Source organism: Mobula hypostoma, chromosome 23, assembly GCF_963921235.1.
Source record: "Mobula hypostoma chromosome 23, sMobHyp1.1, whole genome shotgun sequence".
NCBI lineage: Eukaryota > Metazoa > Chordata > Chondrichthyes > Myliobatiformes > Myliobatidae > Mobula > Mobula hypostoma.
Window position 1 is genome coordinate 36973839 of NC_086119.1, and position 13947 is coordinate 36987785.

The window sequence follows — 13947 nt, forward strand, 5'->3', positions numbered from 1 at the left end:
ATTGATTCAGATTTAATTATAACATGTACACCAAAATATACAGTGAAATGCATTGTTTGCAAACAACTAACACACTGAAGGATATGCTGGAGCGCATATTCTGACACCAACATAACATGTGCACAGTGCTTGATAGAACATGCTTGACATGCACTCAGATCTGCAGCTGGATCTTCAACTTCCTCACAGACAGGACCCAGGCTGTAAAAATAGGGGACAAGCTCTCCTCTACAATCACTCTGAGCACCGGTGCCCCACAAGGCTGTGTACTCAGCCCCCTGCTGTGCTCACTGTACACCCATGATTGTGTAGCCAAGTTTCCATCAAACTCAATATATAAGTTTGCTGATGACACAACAATTATAGGCCGTATCTTGGGTAATGATGAGTTTGAGTACTGAGAGGAAATTAAGAACCTGGTGCCATGGTGTGAAGACAATAACCTATCCCTCAACGTCAGCAAGACGAAGGAATTGGTTGTTGACTTCAGAAGGAGTAGCGGACCGCATGACCCAATTTACATCGGTGGTGCGCAAGTGGAATAGGTCAAAAGCTTTAAGTTCCTCGGGGTCAATATCATAAATGACCTGACTTGATCCAACCAAACAGAGTTCACTGCCAAGAAGGCCCACCAGCGCCTTTACTTCCTGAGAAAACTAAAGAAATTTGGCCTGTCCCCTAAAACGCTCACTAATTTTTTATAGATGCACCATAGAAAGCATTTTTCTAGGGTGCATCACAGCCTGGTATGGAAGTTGTCCTGTGCAAGACCGAAAGAAGCTGCAGAAGATCGTGAGCACGGCGCAACACATCACACAAACCAATCTTCCGTCCTTGGACTCACTTTACACCACACGCTGTCGGAGCAGTGCTGCCAGGATAATCAAGGACACGACCCACCCAGCCAACACACTTTTCGACCTTCTTCCCTCCAGGAGAAGGTTCAGGAGCTTGAAGACTCATATGGTCAGATTTGGGAACAGCTTCTTTCCAACTGTGATAAGACTGCTGAACGGATCCTGACCTGGATCTGGGCTATACCCGCCAAATATCCGGACCTGCCTCTCGGTTTTTTTGCACTACCTTACTTCCCATTTTTCTACTTTCTATTTATGATTTATAATTTAAATTTTTAATATTTACTAATTTTTACTATTTTTAATAGTTTTAATATCTAATATGTGTAATCTAGGGAGCGGGAAGCGCAGAATCAAATATCGCTGTGATGATTGTACGTTCTAGTATCAATTGTTTGGCGGCAATAAGGTATAAAGTATAAAGTAAAGAAACGACACAGAACACAACAAGCAACAAAACAAAAACAACAACACAAGCCCCCTTTCTCCCTCCCACCCCCCGCCCCCCCACACACCCACAGTTCTCCAACTCCAAGACAGGCCTCCGGGCCTCCGGTCTCCAGGTTTTGGCCATCAGAATTTGACTTCCAGACTTCCAATCAACTTTCAGGCTTCAATCTTCAGTCTCGACCCCTGACCTAGCCAGTGATGGGATCCCAAACTCTGGGCTCGTCAAACATTGTGTAATCATCAGCGTTTCCTGTTGCTGACCTTAAGATGAAGCAACTGAAGATGGCTGGGCCTAAATTCACTGTTGTACAATGTGTTCCGGAGCTGGTATGACCACCCTTCATCAAATATACTATTTTGTATGAGGTATGACTCCAAACAGTAGAGAGTTTTCTTTTGTTGCTCATTAAGCTGAATTGCAGCAGGGTACTTTTGCACCAGAGAATGTCAGATTTTAACTCAAAAGGGCAATCACCCTCACCTCACCTTTGGAATTCACTTCTTTAGTCCATGTTGGGATCAAGACTGAGATGATGTCTGGATCTCAGTAGTCTAGTGAAACCTAAAGTGGGCATCAGTGAGCAAGCTATGTATTACTGCGATATTGTAGATACCTTTCATTAATTTGCTGATGATAGAGGGCCATTTGTTTGGGGGTGGCGTTATTCTGCAATGAATTATAATTGTTGGTTGTGTTGAGCATGCTTCCAGATGCATGCTGTTGCACTCCAAGAAGCACACGATGCTTCGCAAATCAACCAACTGATTCCAATGGCATGGGAACCACGACAATTGGAGCTGATAGATATGTTGCAGCCTTCATCCTCCTTCACAGCCATTGTGTTCAAAGTAACTTTGTCCGCCTGTTCCACCGTTGAAGTCTTGATTGGATCGTTCTTTGTCAGGGACCTCACCCTCGACCTTACTGCCATGGGTGACCCAACCAGGAGCATAGCTGCAGACGGCATCGCTCTCGGGATCACAGGACCACACAAGCTTCTCCACCACGACAAGGTGACAATCCACGGAGAAGCAAGAAACACAATTGTTGGTTGTGTTGAGCATGCTTTTTTTTTAATGAGGGAATCTGCAGATGCTGGAATTTCAAGCAACACACATGAAAGTTGCTGGTGAACGCAGCAGGCCAGGCAGCGTCTCTAGGAAGAGGTAAAGTCGACGTTTCGGGCTGAGACCCTTCACCAGGACTAACTGAAAGAAGAGCTAGTAAGAGATTTGAAAGTGGGAGGGGGAGGGGGAGATCCAAAATGATAGGAGAAGACAGGAGGGGGAGGGATGGAGCCAAGAGCTGGACAGGTGATTGACACAAGGCATATGAGAGGATCATGGGACAGGAGGCCTAGGGAGAAAGAAAAGGGGGAGGGGGAAAGCCCAGAGGATGGGCAAGGGGTATAGTGAGAGGGGACAGAGGGAGAAAAAGGAGAAAGAGAGAAAGAATGTGTGTGTATAAATAAATAAATACCGGATGGAGTACGAGGGGGAGCTGGGATATTAGCGGAAGCTTGAGAAGTCAATGTTCATGCCATCTGGTTGGAGGCTACCCAGACAGAATATAGGGTGTTGTTCCTCCAACCTGAGTGTGGCTTCATGTTGACAGTAGAGGAGGCCATGGATAGACATATCAGAATGGTAATGGCACGTGGAATGTGCACATTTTAATCAAATTCTAAATTTGTGTATATTTACAAAATACAATTAAATTGGTCAGTAAAACTATTTAAAATCTTTTCTTTGTACTTCTGTCAGTTAAATAAAGCTTCACGTGAATTAACATATCGCAGATTTTTGTTTTTATTGCATTTTGGAAAATATCCCAACTTTTTTGGAAATGGGGTTTGTATATACACACATTATTTTTCTCTCTCTCCTTTTTCTTCCTCTATCCATCTCTCTATACCCCTTTCCCATCCTCTGGGCTTTTCCCCCCCTCCCTCTTTTCTTTCTCCCAAGGCCTCCTGTCCCATGATCCTCTCATATCCCTTTTGCCAATCACCTGTCCAGCTCTTGGCCCCACCCCTCCCCCTCCTGTCTTTTCCTATCATTTCGGATCTCGCCCTCCCCCTCCCACTTTCAAATCTCTTACTCACTCTTCCTTCAGTTAGTCCTGACGAAGGGTCTCAGCCCGAAACGTCAACTGTACCTCTTCCTAGAGATGCTGCCTGGCTTGCTGCATTCACCCGCAACTTTTATGTGTGTTGCTGCAATTGTGGGATGATCTGCTTTTGTGGAACTTGTATGTTAGTATTAAATAAAATTAAAATTCCATTCATGCAGTGACACACCCAGGTATCTTCCAAAAATTGGTACTAAATTTGAAAAGATTTCAGCATTAAATCCAAGATAATAAAAGTATCTTTCACAATCTATATAGCACACTTCCTTAGAAACATAAGCAATGGTTTTGACTTCCATTGAGGAAGTTTTTTATCTTAAATATCATGTCAACATTTCCACTGAGGCGAACAGAATTTCATCATAGCCTTTGCTATTTACAAGATGTCAAATTCCCTTTCAGGTCTTCTCAGGAAATTCTCAGGTGTGGCATCTTAAATTTTGTGAACTATCGAAAGGGATATGAGGGAGTAAGCTGCTTTATCTATCAGAAGGAGCAAAAAGTAATCTCTGCTAGAAATAACATTTCACTCAGGTCATACATAATTCAGCACTATACAGTTAACTTTATTTTGCAGCATCTAAAGGCAAAGATAGTCAGCACTGAATCTCATTGTCATAGTTAGAAAGGCAAAGCATTAGTTTAGAACATTATTGACACAGAATAACAAGAGTTTAATCTATAGAATACAAAATATGTTCATGTACATTAGACAACAACAGATAATATTCAGTTGAACTTGTGATGAAGGTAAGTGAAGTACGCAAATCCCACCCAGCTAGTTCTCACGGGTAAAATAGGAGTTTCATTGATTGAAGAAGCAGGAGGCAGGTGAACAGACTTCATCTTTTAATTAGAAAGGTGTTAATGCTAGGCAGATTGATTTGATACATTATCCACATACAAACAACTAAAAACGTTGTATTTCTGATTCTGTAGAAGTTAATTGTACACGAGCTCCAACTCCTCCTCCGTGGTACTCTAACTAAGTTTGATGTCTGAACAAACACAAAATACTTCTTTTTTTGAACAGTGTTCTTGGTGATCATGAAGGTTGGATGAATTTATTTCCTGTAGGATAAAGCCAGCTTCAGAGAAGATATTCTGCAGTGGTACTTCAGAGAAGATATTCTGCAGAGTTGTTTGGAATCAGGCTGGTGGAAGAAACAGAACAGAATCTCTGATTTTGGACCTTTTGGAGCTACAGGGAGGTAGTCATCCCTAGGCTACAGGAGTCAGTAGTCATCCCTAGGCTACAGGAGTCAGAACACTGGGTCACTGTCAAGAGAGGGAAGGGAAATGCCCGGATAGTGGAGAGCACCCCTGTGGCTGTCCCCCTCAGCAACAAATATCTTGTTCTGGATGCTGTTGAGGGGAATGACCTGACGGGGGATGCCCATGGTGACCGGGTCTCTGGCACTGAGCCTGGCACTGTTGTGCAGGAGAGAAGGAGGGTGAAGAGAAATGCGGTAATCGTAGGGGATTCCATAGTCAGGGGAACAGACAGGAGATTCTGTGAGCCTGACAGAGATACCCGCGTGGTGTGTTGCCTCCCAAGTGCCAGGGTACGGGATGTATCGGATCGGGTCCTGAATATTCTGAGCAGCCAGTTGTCTTGGTACATGTTGGTACCAATGACATAGATAGGACAAAGGAGGAGGTCCTGAAGAGAGATTTCCAGGAGTTAGGAAGGAAGCTGAGAATCAGGACCTCCAGGGTAGTAATCTCGGGATTGCTACCTGTGCCACGTGCTGGCGAGGGCAAGAGTAGTCGGATCAGGCAGATGAATGCCTGGCTGAGAGACTGGTGTAGGGCACAGGGCTTCAGATTCTTGGATAATTGGGATCTCCTCTGGGGGAAGTATGACCTGTTCAAAAAGGACAGGTTACACCTGAACCCGAAGGGGACCAATATCCTGGTGGGAAAGTTTAATAGAGCTGTTAGGGAGGGTTTAAACTAATTTGGCAGGGGGATGGGAACCGGAATGATAGAGCGGAGGAAGGGGAAAACAGAAATAAATCTAAGATAGTGAGCAGTAAAGATGTCAGGAAAGACAGGCAGGTGATGGGGCAAATGTGTAGCCATTGGGATGAGTTGCAGTGCAATAAAGTTGCAGTGAAATCAAAGCAAAAAGTATCAAATACTGGTCTTAAGGTGTTGTACTTAAATGCACGCAGCATAAGAAATAAGGTGGATGATCTTGTTGTACAGCTACAGATTGGCAGGTATGATGTTGTGGCCATCACTGAGACGTGGCTGAAGGATGCATGTCTCTGGGAGCTGAACGTCCAAGGGTACACGGTGTATCGGAAGGATAGGAAAGTAGGCAGAGGGGGAGGCATGGCTTTATTGGTAAGAAATGATATCAAATCATTAGAAAGAGGTGATATAGGATTGGAAGGTGCAGAATCTTTATGGGTTGAGCTAAGGAATAGCAGGGGTAAAAGGACCCTGATGGCAGTTATTTATAGGCCTCCAAACAGCTGCAGGGATGTGGACTACAAATTACAACTGGAAATAGAAAAGGCTTGTCAGAAGGGCAGTGTTATGATAATTGTGGGGAATTTTAACATGCGAGTAGATTGGAAAGATTAGGTCGGCACTGGATCTCAAGAGAGAGAATTTGTAGAATGTCTGCGAGATGGCTTTTTAGAACAGCTTGTTGTTGAGCCCACTAGGGGATCGGCTGTACTGGATTGGGTATTGTGTAATGAACCGGAGGTGATTGGAGAGATTGAGGTGAAAGAACCCTTAGGAGGTAGTGATCATAACATGATTGAGTTCACTGTGAAATTAGAAAAAGAGAAGCCGAAATCTGATGTGTTGGTGTTTCAGTGGAGTAAAGGAAACTACAGTGGCATGAGAGAGGAACTGGCCAAAGTTAACTGGAAAGAGACACTGGCGGGAAAGACGGCAGAGCAGCAGTGGCTGGAGTTTATGCGAGAAATGAGGAATGTGCAAGACAGGTATATTCCAAAAAAGAAGAAATTTTCGAGTGGAAAAAGGATGCAACCGTGGTTGACAAGAGAAGTCAAAGCCAAAGTTAAAGCTAAGGAGAGGGCATACAAGGAAGCAAAAATTAGTGGGAAGACAGAGGATTGGGAAGTCTTTAAAACCTTACAAAAGGAAACCAAGAAGGTCATTAAGAGAGAAAAGATTAACTATGAAAGGAAACTAGCAAATAATATCAAAGAGGATACTAAAAGCTTTTTCAAGTATATAAAGAGTAAAAGACAGGTGAGAGTAGATATAGGACAGATAGAAAATGATACTGGAGAAATTGTAATGGGAGATGAGGAGATGGCAGAGGAACTGAACAAGTATTTTGCATCAGTCTTCACTGAGGAAGACAGCAGGATACCGGACACTCAAGGGTGGCAGGGAAGAGAAGTGTGCGCAGTCACAATTACGACAGAGAAAGTACTTAGGAAGCTGAATAGGCTAAAGGTCGATAAATCTCCTGGACCAGATGGAATGCACCCTCGTGTTCTGAAGGAAGTAGCTGTGGAGATTGAGGAGGCATTAGCGATCATCTTTCAAAAGTTGATAGATTCTGGCATGGTTCCGGAAGACTGGAAGATTGCAAATGTCACTCCGCTATTTAAGAAGGGGGCAAGGAAGCAAAAAGGAAATTATAGACCTGTTAGCTTGACGTCGGTGGTTGGGAAGTTGTTGGAGTCGATTGTCAAGGATGAGGTTACAGAGTACCTGGAGGCATATGACAAGATAGGCAGAACTCAGCATGGATTCCTTAAAGGAAAATCCTGCTTGACAAACCTATTACAATTTTTTGAGGAAATTACCAGTAGGCTAGACAAGGGAGATGCAGTGGATGTTGTATATTTGGATTTTCAGAAGGCCTTTGACAAGGTGCCACACATGAGGCTGCTTAACAAGATAACAGCCCATGGAATTACAGGAAAGTTACATACGTGGATAGAGCATTGGCTGATTGGCAGGAAACAGAGAGTCGGAATAAAGGGATCCTATTTTGGTTGGCTGCCGGTTACCAGTGGTGTTCCACAGGGATCAGTGTTGGGGCCGCTTCTTTTTACATTGTACATCAACGATTTGGATTATGGAATAGATGGCTTTGTGGCTAAGTTTGCTGACGATACGAAGATAGGTGGAGGGGCCAGTAGTACTGAGGAAACGGAGAGTCTGCAGAGAGACTTGGATAGATTGGAAGAATGGGCAGAGAAATGGCAAATGTTGGAAAGTGTATGGTTATGCACTTTGGCAGAAAAAATAAACGGGCAGACTATTATTTAAATGGGGAAAGAATTCAAAGTTCTGAGATGCAACGGGACTTGGGAGTCCTCGTACAGGATTCCCTTAAAGTTAACCTCCAGGTTGAGTTGGTAGTGAAGAAGGCGAATGCAATGTTGGCATTCATTTCTAGAGTATAGGAGCAGGGATGTGATGTTGAGGCTCTATAAGGTGCTGGTGAGACCTCACTTGGAGTACAGTGGGCAGTTTTAGTCTCCTTATTTAAGAAAGGATGTGCTGACGTTGGAAAGGGTACAGAGAAGACTCACTAGAATGATTCCGGGAATGAGAGGGTTAACATATGAGGAATGTTTGTCCGCTCTTGGACTGTATTCCTTGGAGTTTAGAAGAATGAGGGGAGACCTCATAGAAACATTTCGAATGTTAAAAGGCATGGACAGAGTGCATGTGGCAAAGTTGTTTCCCATGATGGGGGAGTCTAGTACGAGAGGGCATGACTTCAGGATTGAAGGGCGCCCATTCAGAACAGAAATGCGAAGAAATTTTTTTAGTCAGAGGGTGGTGAATCTATGGAATTTGTTGCCACGGGCAGCAGTGGAGTCCAAGTCATTGGGTGTACTTAAGGCAGAGATTGATAGGTATCTGAGTAGCCAGGGCATCAAAGGTTATGGTGAGAAGGCGGGGCAGTGGGACTAAATAGGATAAAATGGATCAGCTCATGATAAAATGGCGGAGCAGACTCGATGGGCCGAATGGCCTACTTCTGCTCCTTTGTCTTATGGTCTTATGGTCTAATGAAGTGAGATTACAAGGAACATCCAACTACAGTTTGTGACATGCTTGATAAAGCTAAAATCAATGCCTTGGGATCAACATAATTATATATCACCCTGGCTTGGATAGTCTCTTCAATACTACTGAAGGAAAATCATGACTATAGTTGGGAGATCAACAGAACATTATGGATGGTTGTGGTTCTCGAAAGACGAAAAATTCAGTCCAAGCAGCTATGGTAGATAATGATGACCACCTAGTCAGTGTTACTGACATTGCTGGTTCAAATGAACATAAAATACTAGAGCTGGAATCAAAGGATTTTGAACTCATGGCATTGCTAATGATCAACCTTTTACAGAGAGAACGTGGGATGTCTTTCTTAATAAACACCTTTCCTGCACCTCCGCAGACAGCAAGCAGTAGCTGTGTTTACACATCACATCCATCCAGAAATCTTCGGCTTTAATCCAGAGTCCACCACTCTTATTACATTTCCACCAGCTGAAAACATTTGGCCTTAGATTGCAGCCCAAAGACCTTCTTCTAAACCATTGACAAAATCTATAATCTTTTCCAATTCTGCTGACTTAGGTTCACATTCACCTTCCTCTGTAACCTTATCTAAACTTCCAGGCAGTTCTGTAAATTAATTTTAATATGTCATAGTCTATGCCCTTCAAATTTGGTACATACTAAAGTAACAACTTGTTAAATCAAGATATAAGAGGATATTTTATAGAATGCTGTGTATATTAACAGTGATAGTAATAAATACAAACAAGAGAAATTCTGCAGATGCTAGAAATCCAAGCAACATGCACAAAATGCTAGAAGAACTCAGCAGGCCGGGCAACATCTATGAAAAAGAGTATAGTCGACGTTTCAGGCCAAGGTACTTCATGAGGATGGGATAAAAGAAGATGAGGAATCAGAGTTAGAAGGTGGGAGGAGACAAGGAAGAAACACAAGGTGATAGGTGGAACTGAGGGTGGGGGAGGGAGGGGGTGAAGTACTGTAAAGAGATGAGAAATTGATTGGTGAAAGAGATGCAGGGCTAGAGATGGGGGAATCTGATAGGAAAGGACAGAAGGTCATGGAAGAAAGAAAAGGGTGAGGAGCACCAGAGGGAGATGATGCACAGGTAAGGAGATGAGGTGAGAGAGGGAAATGAGAAAGGGGAATGGTTTGGGGGGTGTACTAACGGAAATTCGAGAAATTGATGTTCATGCCATCAGGTTGGAGATTACCCAGATGAAATATAAGGCGTTGCTCCTCCAATCTGAGTATGGCCTTATTGTGACAGTAGAGGAGGCCTGTACTAACATGTTGGAATGGAAATTGGAAGTGGAATTAAAATGGGTGGCCACTGGGAGATTCCACTTTTTCTGGTAGACCGAGCATAGGTGGAAGCTTGTACACCTCAGTAACCTGGAGAGCTATGTGGGCTTGAGTCAGTGTTTTGTGCTTTGGCTCTTCGTAAGGTCACCATGGCAAACAGGCCAAAGGGTAGAGGTCAGACTAAGAGTGATCCACTGGTCCTCCAAGTTTGGGGGTTAAGCTCAGTGCTGACAAATCTGACTGGTAAAACTAGACTGTTATGGAAACAACAAAGAAGAATCCTTCTGCATCAGAGTGTGATGGTATTCCTGAGTCCCCACCTGGCACTTGAATGTTTGACAGAAGTGAAAACCAAGAGGAAGCTACTGGCATGGTGAAGGAAGACCTGAACCTAGCTAGAGATGGAGGACCTTCATTGCTGTCCTAAACACCAACGGTGAAATGGGCAATAGGCAGCTAAGTACTTCAGAGCTGTATTCTGCAAATATACTTTGATAATAAAATGAATCTTTGAAAAAATGAATAAAAAGTAATACACTGTAAATCAGAGAATACGAATCAAGCTTTGCATTCCTGAATGGAAAGTTAATCTTGTGTAGGTGTGTGAATAGAATCTGTTTTAGGTTGGTGTTCTCTGTACACCAATACACTAGTCAATTCAGTTTTGACATATTCTAACAGAGGAGTATAATGGTATAATGGCTGCTGTGGGCTTGTATGCAGAGCTTTGGATACTGATTTTAGAGATACAAGTCTTTTCTCACCAAGGAGGCCATGGAATTTAAATGTAAGTAATTAAATAAATCTAGAATTAAAAAACAGAAATATTATTTGTGAAACTAACATTTTGTTGCAGAAACACATCTGGTTCTATAATGCTCTTCAAGGAAGAAATCCTGCCATGCTTATTCCACCTGTCTACATGCAAGTCAAGACCCACCAATGTGTTTGACTCTTAACTGCATACTCAGTCATGGTGCATAGGGATAGACAATAAATAACAGCCTTTTCCATATTCTGTGAACATCTGAACAAGTTTGAAATCTCTATTAATACAAGCTCCTGTGGATTAAAAAATTACAAATTTTAAAATAAATGAAACTGGAATAGTTTTTGGGTGTACTATTAAAAGCAAGGTCCATAAGGTCAATACTTTGCTGAACGCTTTGGACTTCCATCCTTAAACTAATTCCATTTTTTAGTCTTTCCCTTTTAACTAGCTCTATATCTGTGACTGAGCAATGCATGAAGAATTTTCCAAAAACCTATATGCCTTGACATATTTTATTATACGAGAATTAATCTGCTGATTATTGATTGGTGGAGCCACTACATTTCTCACTTCATTCAATACTAATTAAAATGATAAAATATAAATCAGCAAAATCTTGCTCTAGCTCATTTCATTATTAGCTTCAAAGTGTGCATACGATTTAGGAAAATCTATGGACAGTTTACATTTAACTAAAAGGTAAAATCATTGTTCAAATGTGTTTTCTTCCCCATTGGATTTTGGTTCTTACTTGTACAAGTAGGTGGTGTGGAACTCCAGAGTCCATTTCTCAGGCATTTTATTGTGTCCTCTCCTACCAGCCTGAATCCAGAACGGCAGGTGTATCTGACCAATGATCCACAGACTGCAAAAAAGGCATGACAGACCAGAGGGATGGGTCCACAGGAGGTTTCTATAAGAAAAAGGAACAGAAACTGCTATTAAAGGGAGTTTTAGAATTACAGGGAATATTTGAGCAAACTTTTGTCAAATTGTAAGCTGTGTCCTCATAGTGTCATATTGGACAAATGCAACCATGAGTAACCAGTAACTCATTTCTTTAACCATCTTTAAGACTTACTGAAATAAAATAGTTGACTCTTGCAGTCTAGGTAGTAATTCTGAAACATGGGATTAAGTGACTGTTAGTTCAAAGAGAAGAAAGGCAGACATTGATGACAAATTTCAGTGTTCAGTGCCCCAGTACAACCTATAACTATTTGAGAAAAAAATGTGTGTGAAGATTAGTGCTTCTGACATAATAAAAGGGTCATGACCTGCTCGGCAGCTGCTATCTCTGCAGTCCTCCACCCTTCTGAGACATAGGTAAACCACAGTAGGTGCTTCAAAGCACTTGAAAAATATTACCAATACTGCAAAATCCTCCAAATCAATTGGCAGGCCATGTTTGTGTCTTCTACATGCTCAACACCCCTGACACTTAGGTCAGTGACTGATTCTCACATGTTGTATTGTTTGGTTGCTCAAGTTCTGATATAGCAAAGATTATGAAGTAGATGGAAGAAATGATTTAAATATGTTCCCATATCTTCCTTGAATGAGTGTGACATTGTCTTGGCCCATGACTAAAAAGGAGAAGGAGCATTTCTGGATAGTACTCAGAATCTCAAGGCCCTTCACTAAGAACATACAGTATTTAGCATTCAGCATAGACGGCTGAAACAGTTCACCATCTCCTAGTCACACCTCCCACTCACTTGATCAGATACTTGCTGCAGCACAGACTGAGTGGGAGGGTGACTCAGAGTCAGGACAAAGACCTCATCAGTGACTTCAGAACACAGGGCATAGAGTAGATATCTGTAACCCCTAAGGGGTCAAAGTCATGAAAAAGCAAACAAGTAAAATTGTCTTGTGGCCGTTGAACGAATAACCTTAGACTTGAGAGGATCTTTACATGTCGAGTGAAAGAGGAACAGAATTAAAGTCAAATGGAATAGAGATTTTATAAAGTAGTTTAAAATGTCAAAGTTCTGGACAACATCCTTGAATCTGAATAATTTAACTGAGTTTTTCAGTGTTTATTTGATGGTATTTGAAACACATAAGTTAAATATCAATCAATTCATTTTCTTGGAAGTGATCTAGAATGCATAGGGTATTTTAAATGTTAGAAATAAGGCTTCGGAGAGGTGTGTAAATATTGAAATTGAACAAATAAGCTCAACAAAGTGCAGAAGATTACCAAAATAAATATTTGGATGGATAAGCAAACACGTGTTCATAGAGATAGCTTAAAAGGGGTATTTACAGCAAAAACAAGAGGACAATTAGGGAAACAATTTTAAAGCTAAGTCAATGGTAGTGCTTTCAAAATTGGTGATAATCAAGAGGCATGAATCATAATTTACTTCAAAGTTAATAGTCAAATATTTTAGCAGATACAATCATTTGTTTAGTTTTTGGGCAAAAATGACTTTGTTTACTTCGACTTCCTGTTTGGAATTGCTGCTTATGGTCACTACACAACTGCATATACCCTGGGCTGGTGGAGAAGGCCCATCATATTGGTCTTCTGCACACTGGAGTCTAGTGTTATGGACCAGACAATAAATAGGCCTTGAAAAATTTATTGAGAAAGTCCTGTCATTGAGAGAATATAATGCTGGTGGTGTGCCTTGCCTTCTGTAAGAGCTGCAAGAAATTTTAGCAATTTCATATATCTATGACACTTACAGCTTCTTAAGAATTATTAACATTGATATAGTTAATTTAAAATAAAGTATGTTTAAAATATTAATCAAGTCAAGTAAAGTAACTTACTTTCCCCTTCTACCTTGTAGTATTTTTTCCTACAATCCCCATTTAAGTCAATGCCTTAAGGTCTGACCTGGCCAGGAATCCGTGTGAAGTACATGAGCCAACACAACATTGGGCCTGCCATTGCACTCCAGTGGCTCAACAAACTGACAGAATAATCGCTCCAAGTCGCTCAGCAAGCACAGTGCACATGCGATCGTAAATCAGGGTGAACATGAGTCCAACCCAATAAATCCAAACATCTAAACTAAGTGAAGGCTTAATAGGGCCATACCGTTAAACCTTTCTTTCCAGGCACTCAGATCTATCCGTGGTATGCGATTGCATCTATCATATGCCTTTGGATTTGGTCTGAATGCAAATACATCCCTTGGAAGTCTCTCAATGCCGGTATTATCGCAGATGGAGGCAGATAATGAGACATGTTGAAGAGCCTGCCGTTGGTTAGCAGTAAAAACTCCTTCATTTTCCCACCAGAATCTGAAACACAAAGAAATAGGGGAAGGAACATTAGGAAGGGTGAGAATATTTAGACCAACTTATAGAATCCCAACAAATCTGATTTCTGTTTGCTTGGAATCTTGTCTACTGTGTCTGCTTATGTAACAGAA

General features: G+C 41.8%; 1 protein-coding gene across 2 annotated transcripts in view; it reads right to left on the bottom strand.

Moving 5' to 3' along the window:
• Positions 1 to 4274: 4274 nt before the first annotated feature.
• The window catches only part of LOC134336677 (myeloperoxidase-like), a 76848-nt gene continuing 67175 nt past the window's right edge, over positions 4275 to 13947 (bottom strand). For both annotated transcript variants that reach the window (XM_063031035.1, XM_063031034.1), the window contains exons 13-15: positions 13611 to 13816; positions 11307 to 11468; positions 4275 to 4592 (exon numbers count right to left, since the gene is read on the bottom strand). In XM_063031035.1, coding sequence (XP_062887105.1) covers positions 4588 to 4592; positions 11307 to 11468; positions 13611 to 13816 — 373 coding nt within the window. In that variant the 3' untranslated portion in view covers positions 4275 to 4587. The remainder of the gene's footprint in view (positions 4593 to 11306; positions 11469 to 13610; positions 13817 to 13947) is intronic.